The sequence below is a fragment of the Colossoma macropomum genome, unplaced genomic scaffold (assembly GCF_904425465.1).
Source record: "Colossoma macropomum unplaced genomic scaffold, Colossoma_macropomum, whole genome shotgun sequence".
In the NCBI taxonomy this organism is placed as follows: Eukaryota; Metazoa; Chordata; class Actinopteri; order Characiformes; family Serrasalmidae; genus Colossoma; species Colossoma macropomum.
The window spans coordinates 34,853,435-34,865,747 of record NW_023494785.1 but is presented as its reverse complement, the minus strand read 5'-3'; the positions used below and the strand labels follow the sequence as shown (position 1 = coordinate 34,865,747).

The window sequence follows — 12,313 nt, the reverse complement described above, 5'->3', positions numbered from 1 at the left end:
GAGCAGAACATATGGTCCTTCTTAAAATAGTCTCATTCCTCTGGAACTAAAAGAGGAAGGGAACCTTGACACTTGGACCTGTGGACCAGGGGCTCCTAACTTAAACATTCCAAACCTACAAAGTCAGATAACACATGGAGCTCGGATACTACACCTTCTTCTATAAAGCTACGCTTTTAAATATACTTCACTGGTTTAACTGGTTTAAGCAGTGACTGCTGCACCATTAAAGGTGGAGCTGAAAATTCGACTAAGAAGCTGCTGGTGAAAAAAGTACATTCTCTATCATTTTGCTGTCTTTTCTGAAAACTTCAGAACAACTGTTCAGATCTGTCGTTTTTGGTTTCCATTGTCATTTAAATTCAATTCAAACGCCGTTGTTTTTAGTTGGCTGAGCTACTTTTAGGGAGAGTTTTTATCTGAATCATGTGCACCCAGTGTTCCCAAAATGATCAAAATCATCTTCAAATGTAAGCTTTTTTAGTTCAATAGTACTTTTAAATTCTTTTCATGTATAGTGCACTACTCACTGTGTATATACCAGTATGTCTGGCATGCACGCTTAAAAAGGATGGTTCCTCAAATGTTTTTTGGTAAAGATAATACAACCCATTTCCAAAAAAGTTGGGATGCTGTGCAGAATGTAAATAAAAATAGAATGCAATGATATGCAAATCATGTAAACCATATTTTAAAAGAAAATACTACAAAGACAACATATTAAATATGAAAAATATATGCCCATTCTGAATTTGATGCCAACGACACGTTCCAAAAAAGTTGGGATGGGGTCATGTTTACCACTGTGTTTCATCACCACTACTTTTAACAACACTGTTAGCATTTGGGAACTGAGAAGAACAACTGCTGTAGGTCTGAAAGTAAAATGTTTTCTCATTCTTGTGTGATACAGGATTTCAGCTGATCAACAGTTCCGGGTCTCCTTTGTTGTATTTTTCATTTCATAATGAGCCAAATTTTATCAGTGGGTGACAGGCCTGGGCTGCAGGCAGGCCAGTTTAGCACCCGGACTTTTTTAATACGGAGCAATGCTGTTGTAATACATGGACAATGTCGTTTGGCATTGTTTTGCCGAAATAAGCAAGGCCTTCCCTGAAAAAGACGTTGTCTGGATGGCAGCATATGTTGCCAAAACATGTATTTATCGTTCAGCATTAATGGTGCCTTCACAGATGTGCAAGTCACCCAGGACAGGCACACTAATGCACCCCTATACCATCATGAATACTGGCTTTTGAACTGTGCGCTGATAGCAAGCTAAGTGGTCTTTAGTGTCGAACCACAGGACACTTTTTCACTTCCCTCAGTCCATTTTAAATAGGTTCGGGCCCAGAGAATGCAGTGGTGTTTCTGACTGAGGGCATTTGGGGCATTTCGCCTATGTTTCATCTCAAATATATTCTCTGCTGAATCAGTAAGTCATAGCTGACCATTTAAATGTTCCTATCCTTTGTCTTCCCCTATTTTGGAGATACTTGCTTTTATTTAAACAGCAACTATACATGGATAAGTACATATATATGTGTGTATATACACACACTCACACACACACACACACACACACACACACACACACACACACCACACACACACACATATATGTATATGTAGTACACATATGTATATATGTACTCATTCGCATCCAATTTTATTGAAATTCATGAGAGATGTGGATACTCACTCCATGCTGGCATGCTGTAGCGTTGTTGGAGGTTGCGGAGGTCACGCAGCCAGGAGTTCTTGATCATGACTGTGCGTGCCTGCATTGTGTACTTCCTGACAGAGTCTTCGCGCTCATGCCATATCTCAAATGCTCTTTCATCACCTTCCACAGTCTCATTTACATCAATGTTGGTGAGCTGCAAAATATGTGAAAATATGTGACATCACAGGTCAACAAATGTATATTTTCATTTCAATTATTTCTTGTGAAACTGTTCATGTGTTTCATATAATATCCAAACACACACACATTATACAGTGCCCTACATAAATATTGGCACCCCTGGCAATCATGAGCAAAATGAGCTGTAAAATATTCTTAATTACTTACTTTTGATCTTTCATTCACAGCATTAGGAAAAATTTAACCTTTAGAGGCATAATGATTGGAAAAAAAAAATCAGTCTTCCATTGTTATAAGAAAGACCCGAGAACACATGTAAGGCCGTTTAGCTGCACAAATGGCTGTAGGAAAATAGTTAAAGAGTTGAAAATGTCAATTTCCACTTTCAGGGCAATAATTAAAAATTTAAAAGCAACTGGAGATGTCAAGAATCAGATGGAAAGAAGATGTATGTCTATACTGACCCCAAGCACAGTGAGTAAGATGGTCCGAGTGGACAAAGAATCTCCAAGGATCGCAGATGGGGAATTGCAGAACCACACATATAACCACAAGTTGTTTGGGGGGGTTGCCAGAATGAGGCCTTTGCTGTTCAAGACTAACAAACAGTTTGAAAGTTTGGAACTTCCATTGGGATCGTGTTCTATGGTTAGATAAGACCAAAACAGAGGTTTTTGGCAACAAACACCAGAGGTGAGTTTGGTGTGGACACAGAGATAGCCATGCAGAAGACTACCTCATCCCCATTGTGAAGTGTGGTGGTGGATCTGTAATGTTGTGGGGCTGTTTTCCTGCCTCAGCCAGGAAGCTCAAACTGGGCTACAGTTTGGATCTTCCAGTATTACTAATCCAAAGCATGCCTCAAAATCGTTACAAAAATGGTTCACTGACCACAGGTTTTGCCATCCCAGTGCCATGACCTGAACCCCATAGAAAACCTGGGGATGAGCTGAAAAGAAAAGTCCACTGTGGACCTCGGAATCTAAAGGATCTGGGGAGATCTTAAGAAATGGTCTCAGATCCTTTGCCATGTGTTCTCTAGTTTTATTATAGAAGAAGACTCAGAGCTGTTATCTTTGCAAAGGGAGGCTACACAAAGTATTAAATGAAGGGGTGCCAACTATTGTGGCACACGCTAAGAAAAATATTTATTACCTGATAAGATTTGGGTTTTTTCAATCACTGTACTTCAAATTAAACTTTGAGTTTCATTAATAGTTTTGAATGAAAGATAAAAAGATGAAAAGGATAAGTAATATGCTCATGTTGACCAGGGGTGCCAATATTTGTGGATGTATGTATATATATATATATATATATATATGTATATATATATATATATATATATATATACACACACACACACACACACACACACACACACACACAGAGAGAAAGAGAGAGAGAGAGAGACTCGTTAATTAATTTAGATGATTAAGTTTTCTGATTTTATACCTTCATCATGTTTTTGAATATGTATGCTTGGGAGTCTGTGTTTGTATCTCGTTTTTGCTTGCAGATGATGACATAGTTTTTGAAGAGGAAGACATGACGATGATGACCTCTTGAAGAGGTTCTGATTCCTGGAGCTCCTTCCCAAACTATGAAGGGACCCTGCCACAAAGACCAATTTAACAGCTTTTTTACAAATACATACAATACATTCAGTGCTGTTTACTAAGTACCTATTTATCTCAAACATTTACCTAACTATCCCTTTAGTTTTTTAAATGATATCCAGTTGATATTTGTTGCTAAGCAATGAAACAGCAGACTCTCTGAGGACACAGACAAGTACCAGGAGGATACACACTCTCAAAATGGAAACATAAATGGAGGAAGCATGGGTTAGTCAAGAGTCATTACACAATGCTAAATTCAGTTTAATTTCTCCATGTTGTTTACAGACACCTGAGAAAATCAGACTGAAAAACTATTTATCTTGTCAATAAGGCTTTATTTACTCAGAAAAAATAATAATTTAAAATAAATACTAATACAACACAGTTTCATATGTCAGTGTGTTTGTTTAAACTTTTCCAACTGTCCCCTCATGACTCCTCATGAGCTCACAAGAGATCAACAACTTATTTGAAAACAAGACATGCTTGTTACTTTTTACTGAATTTGTTTATTTGCATTTATTATTATTATATGTGGTGTTTTTGCAAGCACAATTACATTAACTGCCAAGAAAATTGTTTTAAATAATGTGCTCAAGTGGCCAAGACTTTTGCACATAACTGTATTTAATAAAAGTATTAACAAACAGGGGTAGACATTGCATAGTGCACCCAGAAACATTTCACATTTTGGCCACTAATAATGCACGTTATCAGTGCAGTAGCTTAAAAGTACCCCATGACATTACCTAGTTCAGATGAATGTCATGGTGGACTAGATCAGAATTAGGGTCTATTACATTCACTACAACAGCAACATTATTTTTAATGTAAAGTTTTAATGACTATTGGTGGCCTGAGTTTTTATATATGTGTCCATCCCTGACAAAGTCTAAATTAAAGGCATTGGAAGGAGGCGCAGGAGCAGAACTGTGGTCTCGAATGATCCATAAAGATAGGTCATGAAGTGCAGGATGGCTGTGGAAGTGCACTGTTGTGGTGGAGCCAAGATGGCACTTACAAATTTCTCAGAGCACCTCAAACTTTTTGTGAAGAATGCAGCAGTGTACCACGTTCTGCTAGGTAGCTAAATGAAATAATATATTTTTGTGTCCTACTCTGCTCGACTATATTTTGCTTTCAAATTGTTCTGACTGTGTTAAACGCCTACTGGATTCTCTTCGCTGAGGTTAGCAGCCAAACTGAGATTAGCCTACCCTCATGGTCATGGATGCAGCAAATTCCAGGTGCTGTGACAGAGACTTGTATTCATTCAAAAACAGCTGCTTACTAGAAACTTACTTTTCCTCAAATAGTAATAGATAGTATTTGGTTTATTACTAACTGTTCCCCAATGCACAATAAAGCAAAGGATGTGCATTTTTTTAGTATGTGTCATTCATCTGTATCACAGTTTTTAAACAAATGTTTGGATGATTTGTGCTCCTTTTTCTTTACCATATTCTTTGCATATTCTGCTCAGATTTTCAACCTCACTTTTATTGCTACCAACATTCAACAAACTTCTAGAACTCCGGTTCTCCTAATTTGTAATACATGCGCTACAGATCTTTATAAGACTAAACAGTTACTTGTTTTCAGTGTACGAAATACTCTTTGGCATTTGGAGAAGGGGCCATGTTGGCGGGCTACTCCAGCTTTGACTGCTAATTTTCTTGCCTCAGTGGCACTGATGATAGCTTCAATAGCACCAAAAGGTTCGCTTCAACAATTCTTCTTTTGGAAAGGCTCTTTACTGGTGTCTTTGGTTTAAGAAATGAGCAAAAGTTCACTGTTTCCACCAATTTCTTGTGATATTGGGCAAGTTTTCAGATTTACAAATATGCTATGGCATACTGTAAAGTTTTTCTTCTGAGAGGTTCTGAGCAATTGCTAAACCAACAGGGAGAACTAAATTGCTAAGTGCCACCCTGAGGCAGACTGTGCTGCATACAGAGGTGTTTATTAAACTTGAAATCTGTTGCGTATATTTTATTACAAGTGCCTTTCAGCTACTTCAGTTAACAGGTGTCGCCCACAGCCTACAGTTTACCGTTTAAAGTACAGTTTAGCTGTTGTTTGGAGATAAACGTTTACGGCCGTGAGACAAGAAATCTAGTCTAATACAGGTTCTTCATCAACTCTGAGCAGTGATTCTGTCGCGCTGTCGTTCTTTAAGCTGACTGGCCTGATCTGATCCCTCCCCACCCTCTCTCTCTCTCTCTTTCTCTCCATCTGTCTCTCTCTCTTCCTCTCTCTGTCTCTCTCTTTCTCTCTCTCGCTCTTCCTTTCTTTCTTCCTCTCTCTCTCTTCCTCTGTCTGTCTCTCTTCCTCTCTCTCTCTGTTCCTTTCTCTCTCTTCCTTTCTCTCTTCCTCTGTCTCTCTCTCTGCCTGTGAGAGGCTGTGTAGCTGTTTAACTCTGAAATGCAGTAATAATGTCTGATTCTGTATGAAGTGATCAGCATGATTACTAATGAAATATATTACAGTAAAAATCAAACCTGGGTAAATTGCTGATGTTGCTGCTGATTTTAATGGTAGAAATGTTCTGAACTGATATCAGTGAAAATATACAGCTTGAAGGCTGTGAATGTGTTTACTTTCTGTAGGTTCACACCTATTAACGTAAGCTAGAGTCCAGGGAGCAGATGGGCAGCAGGATTCTCATAAAATTACCTTATTAATTAAGGAATCTACTCATAAATTTGACTCAGATTTTTTCTTTTAAATGAACTTAATTAAACAGTGACAGTGGAAATATGAAGAAGTAACTAAGTAACTTGGTACTTAAGTAGTTTTTTAATGAAGTACTCATTTACTCTTGAGTAATTTTGTTTATTAATACTTTTACTTGTACTTGAGTAAATTATCTCTACAGTAACAGCACTTGTATTTGAGTAGGAATTTTTAGTACTCTTTACACCCCTGGCTACATAGTAGTTAAGAACATTAAAAACAGAAGCTCGCCAGTTGTGAAGCAGGATAAATAATTACCTTTCCCTGAATTTTTATTCAAGTTTTATATATGTATTTTTTCCCTAACAAACAGCACAACTTAAGTTTCATTTCATAAGTTTCATTTCACCTCCTAGAATTTTGATTTTGAGACGAAATTAGGGGTTCCTGGACCCCGCTGGACCTGTACTTTTTTGGACTGTGGCTATATCTTGACTTGAGTTACTCAAAAAATCCACCAGAGGGTGATGCTCTCCCTTAGAAGTACTCTCTCACAATGGACACAATGGACTTATGATAGGGGGTTTCTCTTTAGCCAGATTTTTTACACAGCTTTTTTGTCTGCTACCAAAAGAATCCTTAAAAGCATTATATTTACTAAGATCTTTTGTTATAATTCAGATGAAGGTAAGCTGTAGCTAAGCACATATGCTTTTGTACTTAAGCACTTTTTTCAAGAATCTGTACTATAACCGAAATGGTCACCAACTTGTGTTTCTTCTCATCAGTGCTCTGGGATAGTGGGGTATCCTTCCTCCCTTCTACTAGTGGGCTATAAGGAGGTCTCATTCTTTGTAGTAGAAATAGAGGCAGGCAAGCAAGTGAACACATGTACTCTCTGCTCAGCTCTCCATAATAACAAGCATGAAAATTGGGAAACTTGTTTTATGCTCCTATAGGAGATTGTATATTATAGTAATGTTTGTTGAACTGGCTTCAGTGGGGGAAAAAAGGATTTTCAGTTTTCTCCCTTTTCAGAGTAATGGGTAATGAAAGATTTATGCAGAAAATAGTAGAGTGAAAAGTAAGATTTTTCACTCCACTATTTTCTGCATAAATCTTTCAATACCCATTACTCTGAAAAGGGAGAAAACTGAATTTTCTAAAATATGCAAAAGAATATGATGCAGTTTCAAACTGAAGCAAATCAATCATAGCACACCTTTGACAAAAAAACAACAACCCATAAATACCAACTGACCAATAATTGTTTGTCAACTGTAACTAATTTGGGCACCCCTGACATGCTTTCAGTATTATCAGTATATTTAAAGTAGGAATTTATGAGGGAGTGAAATTTGACTAATATGCTAAACCGAACTTTTGCTCAACCACTGTTGAAGATCGTATTATCCCAAGACTTCTAGATGAAAATCACATGGAACAGACACATCGGCTTTTAACTGCAGCATTGTGAATGTCCACCTATTCCTGAATATCAAAATCTAAGATGCATATAACGCATATGCTTACGTTCCATACAACAGACGAACAGTATTGCCTTTTTATTTTTTATTTTATCTACATGGATCTTTATTTGATGAGGCTTCTTACTTTTTGACTGTGAGAACTATGAGGCTGCTGAGAGATCAGGATATCATATGTGTAACCTTACATTTGCATTCAAGAGACCATTTTGCTTTCCATAATTTTGAATGCATTGATTCAAAATGACTAAGACCTCACTGACGATTTGATTACGTGCACCCCCTTTCCCCATAACATAAGAACGGAGTTTAGCTGAGTGTCACAGAAATAGAATAGTCTATTGCAGTTTAATTTTCATAATATAAGATGACCTAAGAAAAGATAATAGTATACACAAACGATCAATTTGCATACTTCCAAGTCAAATCAATGTAAAGACTTTAATGGAGAAGTCTCAGTCAAGTCCAAAATGGTAATAACTGACAAGAGTCAAGGTCCTAAATCTGGGTTATGATCAAACCAAAGTGAATGCAGAATAGCTAGAAGAATATCTTCAAAGACAATACATACAAAGCAAATAGTAAATTATTATAACAGATTTTTGTTAGATAATTTGGCAGATTACTTGTCTTGGCTAATCTCAGCAGAAAATTTGATTTCAGTCTTGTCCACTATAGAAAGTGCAAAAGTATACAAGATCAAGACAAGATCAATACCATGACAACTTGTTTTCAAGACTGGCCTTGAGTTGCACTGTCAGCAGCTTCTTGAACTTCTGGCATCTGTGGCAGAAGTCACCTAGACATGTGCAATATAAGTTCCATAGAGCAAGCTTTTGCCTGGATTCAACCTACTCTACATGTTGAACCAGAAGGTGAAAGAAGGGTCAACCTGAGGGCCACCATGTGGCTTCTCAAACTTTGTGTAGTTGAACACGCCTGGGTTTGACAAGGACATGCAAACACTATCCTCTTTGCCTAGCAAACAATAAGCACACTTTGGCATGGACTTACTGGCTTGTGGATAGCCTTTGGTGGAAGGACAAAACAGCAATGTTTGATATTGAACCTGCCCAGCCACCTAGGGTTTTTCAACCTAATGGTCCTGATTCATGATTTACTGACCTTTATCTATTCCATCCTGTGATCTTCAATCTACCCCAGGAACGTAAGGATATGCTGACCACCAGCATTCATAAGGGATTTTCTTTTTCCATTTGGTGCTAATAATGTAGAGAGCTCTGCAAAGCAGCAAATGTGCTTGGGTTTTTGCAGATTTGGTTTAGGGATTTGGAATAAAACAGTACTATGGATTACCAACAAGGTTTACTATGTTTATCTTTACCTTAAACGGAAGTAAAATTGTAGAGAAATATTCTGACATATTTTCTCCAAACATGTCAGAATTACTGGCAAATAAGCTAAGTGGTAATCATATATCAGACAATGGCCAATGTGTATATTGTTTCAGAAGGGTTACAAGTGCTAATGTAACATAGAGCACTGGACTCTAAAAAAATTGTGCATGGGCACACAAATCTCTTAATGTAAATACAGCAATAATAATTACAGTAATATTAAACAGGCCTATTCTATCAAATTCATCGACGAGTTTGTGCAAGATATAACATAACATACTGAATTTACATCAAAATTTTTGGAACAAGGTGAAAAGTGTTGTGTACTTGTGCTGTGGAAAAAAAATGGACTACCCCACTGCAACCACTTGGCTATGTTACTGTGAGGAAAAATGTGAATAGAGGTTCTTAAAAGACAACTATCACACTTTGAACTAAACCTAACATGATCTGCTATTGTCACGCCTCAGGCTGAATCGGACTTCATTTCCCAGGATACACTGGGAGATCACACGTCTGGGCAACGTCATTCAGACTTGGAGCTCAGAAGGGACTCCAACAACCACAATACCTCAGGAGATCACATGACTACGGACTATCACGCACGCAACTATCAGCGTTCGCAATCTCCCAAATATTGAGTGTATACACCTGAATCCAATGTCATATAATCACATTAGTTCAATATTTAAGCCCGGGCTTTAGCGTTAGTCAGTGCGAGGTATTGTTTCTATTAGAACTTACTGAGCATTTTCTATGTTGCTATTACTGCCTGTTATGACCCTTGTTTCGTTTTCTTGTCTTTTGATACTCCCTTTTGGTACTTCTGCCCGGTTGTGTTTGGACCTGTTTTTCGACCCTTTTGCCTGTTCTCCTGACAACGTTTTTGGATTATCCTTGTGGTTTTGTATGCTTAGTGTTAGGATCACTTTTGTGATTCTGTATAAGTCTTTTTGGCTCCGACCTTTGCTTGTTTTTGGACCCGACTTTCTAAACTCTAATAAACCTGGTTTTCACTGTTTATCCGCGAGCGTCTGGATTCTGCTACAGTGTCACAGCTATTTACAGAAGCTGTGAGCTGAAGAACTCCCCTAAATTTTTTTTAAATTTTGTCTATTATTAATTATAATCTAAATATCACAGTGGTATTCTTGATGAAGGTACAACTAGAATGATGCAGGTTGTCATTTTACCTACAACGCACACTATAAATCAACCCTTCCGGTAATTCTTCCAGACCCCCACAGATGCAAGGTTAAACAATGCTTTAAGTATTTTAAAGTTACTGTAAATAAACAAAGCCTATGCTGCAAGTTTAAAGACTTTCTTTAAGCTCATAAAATATTCTGTTGTTTGAGTCCATACCTGTCTGATGGGCTCTCCTAAAGCTTCCAGGTTGGCAGGGTAGTTCTCAATGAGCGAGACATGGTGTATGTTTTCGGAGCGTGTAGGAAGTGAAGAAATCAGTGTGTAGGCCTCTTCTAGAAGACAGCAGTTCTGTCCATTCCTTGCCTTATTTCTGATTAGTTCCTGTAGGACAAATGAAAGAAATGTTCTAAGTCAATCTGATGCTCTTAGCACTATTTTTATAAATAATTATATATATCTTCTATGGTAAATATGGACATGCTGCTAAAAAAAAAAAATTATAATAATATTGCAATACAAACAGTTACCTTTATGAAGTCCTTATATTTCTGGATCCTCTCCAGTGGTCTATGAAGATAACTATTGATACTCAGTACTGGACCTTCCGAAGAGTCCACATTTGCCAAGTCAGAATCTGTGTATTCCTAGTTTAGAGTAAATTGTTACTGCATTAGTTGACATTGCTTATTAAAATTTTCTGAACAGTGATCACAACAGGAACAGTAATGATTAAGAACAGAACAGTAATCATTTTTAATTTTTAATGACTGTAATTTTTGCACAGATTTTTATTTAAAGAGGCACGGAAATAGGAGGAAGCCATGAGACAAATTGACATGATATTACAGCTGCAACAGTTGACTATTGACCACCAACTCAAAGAAATACAATAAGAGATAAATATGTACCCTTCAAATAAATTAACAATGGGTAAAAATGAACCAGCTATGGAAAAACTGGTTTTGTTTCTTTATCAGTTTGATATTGACCATAAATGTGAGAAAAAACTGTCCTTTTAGTGAGGCAAAAATATTCAAAGAAATATCAAAACATGAAAGGTATCAAAAACGTGCCACAATTACTAGCAACCATATATGTAATCCTTTGTGCACTGTCCAGACTACCACATTGAGTCTTCTACTATAATGTTCAGTGAAATAGGAGAACAGACACACAATGGCAGAATGGGCCATACTAAAAAGCTCAGTGACTTGCAACATGTTATTGTCATAGAAAACCACTTTTCTAGTTAAATTTCTGTTCTGCTTGGGCTGCCCTGGCCAACTGTAAGTGCTGCTACTGTGAAGTGGAAATATCTAAGAACAACACAAGCTTAGCTGCAAAGTGGTAGGCTACACAAGGTCATGGAACTGGACCACTGAGTGCTGAAGCATGTAGTGCATAGAAATCCTTGGTGGCAACACTATACTCGGATAGCAACAGCTCTGAAAACACCAGCACAAGTGTTCATTAGAAGCTTGATTTACTGGGTTTCCATGGCTGAGCAACTGCACACAAGTCAAGATCACCTTGAGCAATGACAAGTGTCGGCTGGAGTGGTGTAAAGCACACCGTCATTGGACTAGAGAAAACACATTCTCTAGAGTGATTAATAGAAGCTTCACTATATGGCATTGTGCGTGACAGATACATCTGGGTTTGACCGATGCCCAAGTGGAAGGCGCCATTGTAAAGATCAGTGGGGGAGGAATAATGGCCTAAGGGCGTTTTTAATTTCTTGGATTGGGTCCCTAGTTTTCAGAGAGGGGAAATGCAACAGCATACAAAGACATTCTAGAGAACTGCGCACTTCCAACTTTGAGGCAATAGTTTGGGCAAGACCCTTTGCCATTTTAGCACGACAACGCCCAAACGCACAAAATGAGGTCCATTTAAAAAATGGTTTGCTAAGTTTGGCGTGGAAGAACTTAAATGGCCTGCACAGACAGCTGACCTTCCCATCGAACACATTATTACTATACAACATTATTGTATAAGTATGAGCAGGTATTATTTAGGTAATGGATCCATTTTGGCACTGCAGTGACACCGACCCACTATCCAAAAAATACTTGCTCCCTGGTGGTCTTTGTGAAGCAGTTAGTTGAGCACTAATCTAAATACTTAATGTAATGCACTGTATTGTACTTCTGC

At 37.7% G+C, this 12,313-nt stretch overlaps 1 protein-coding gene across 1 annotated transcript in view; it reads right to left on the bottom strand.

The window, feature by feature from the left end:
* Positions 1 to 12,313, bottom strand: part of obscnb (obscurin, cytoskeletal calmodulin and titin-interacting RhoGEF b) — a 130,992-nt gene that overhangs the window by 11,879 nt on the left and 106,800 nt on the right. The window contains exons 66-69 of the mRNA XM_036592309.1: positions 10,687 to 10,803; positions 10,376 to 10,540; positions 3,323 to 3,481; positions 1,703 to 1,880 (exon numbers count right to left, since the gene is read on the bottom strand). Of these exons, the coding sequence (XP_036448202.1) occupies positions 1,703 to 1,880; positions 3,323 to 3,481; positions 10,376 to 10,540; positions 10,687 to 10,803 (619 nt within the window). The remainder of the gene's footprint in view (positions 1 to 1,702; positions 1,881 to 3,322; positions 3,482 to 10,375; positions 10,541 to 10,686; positions 10,804 to 12,313) is intronic.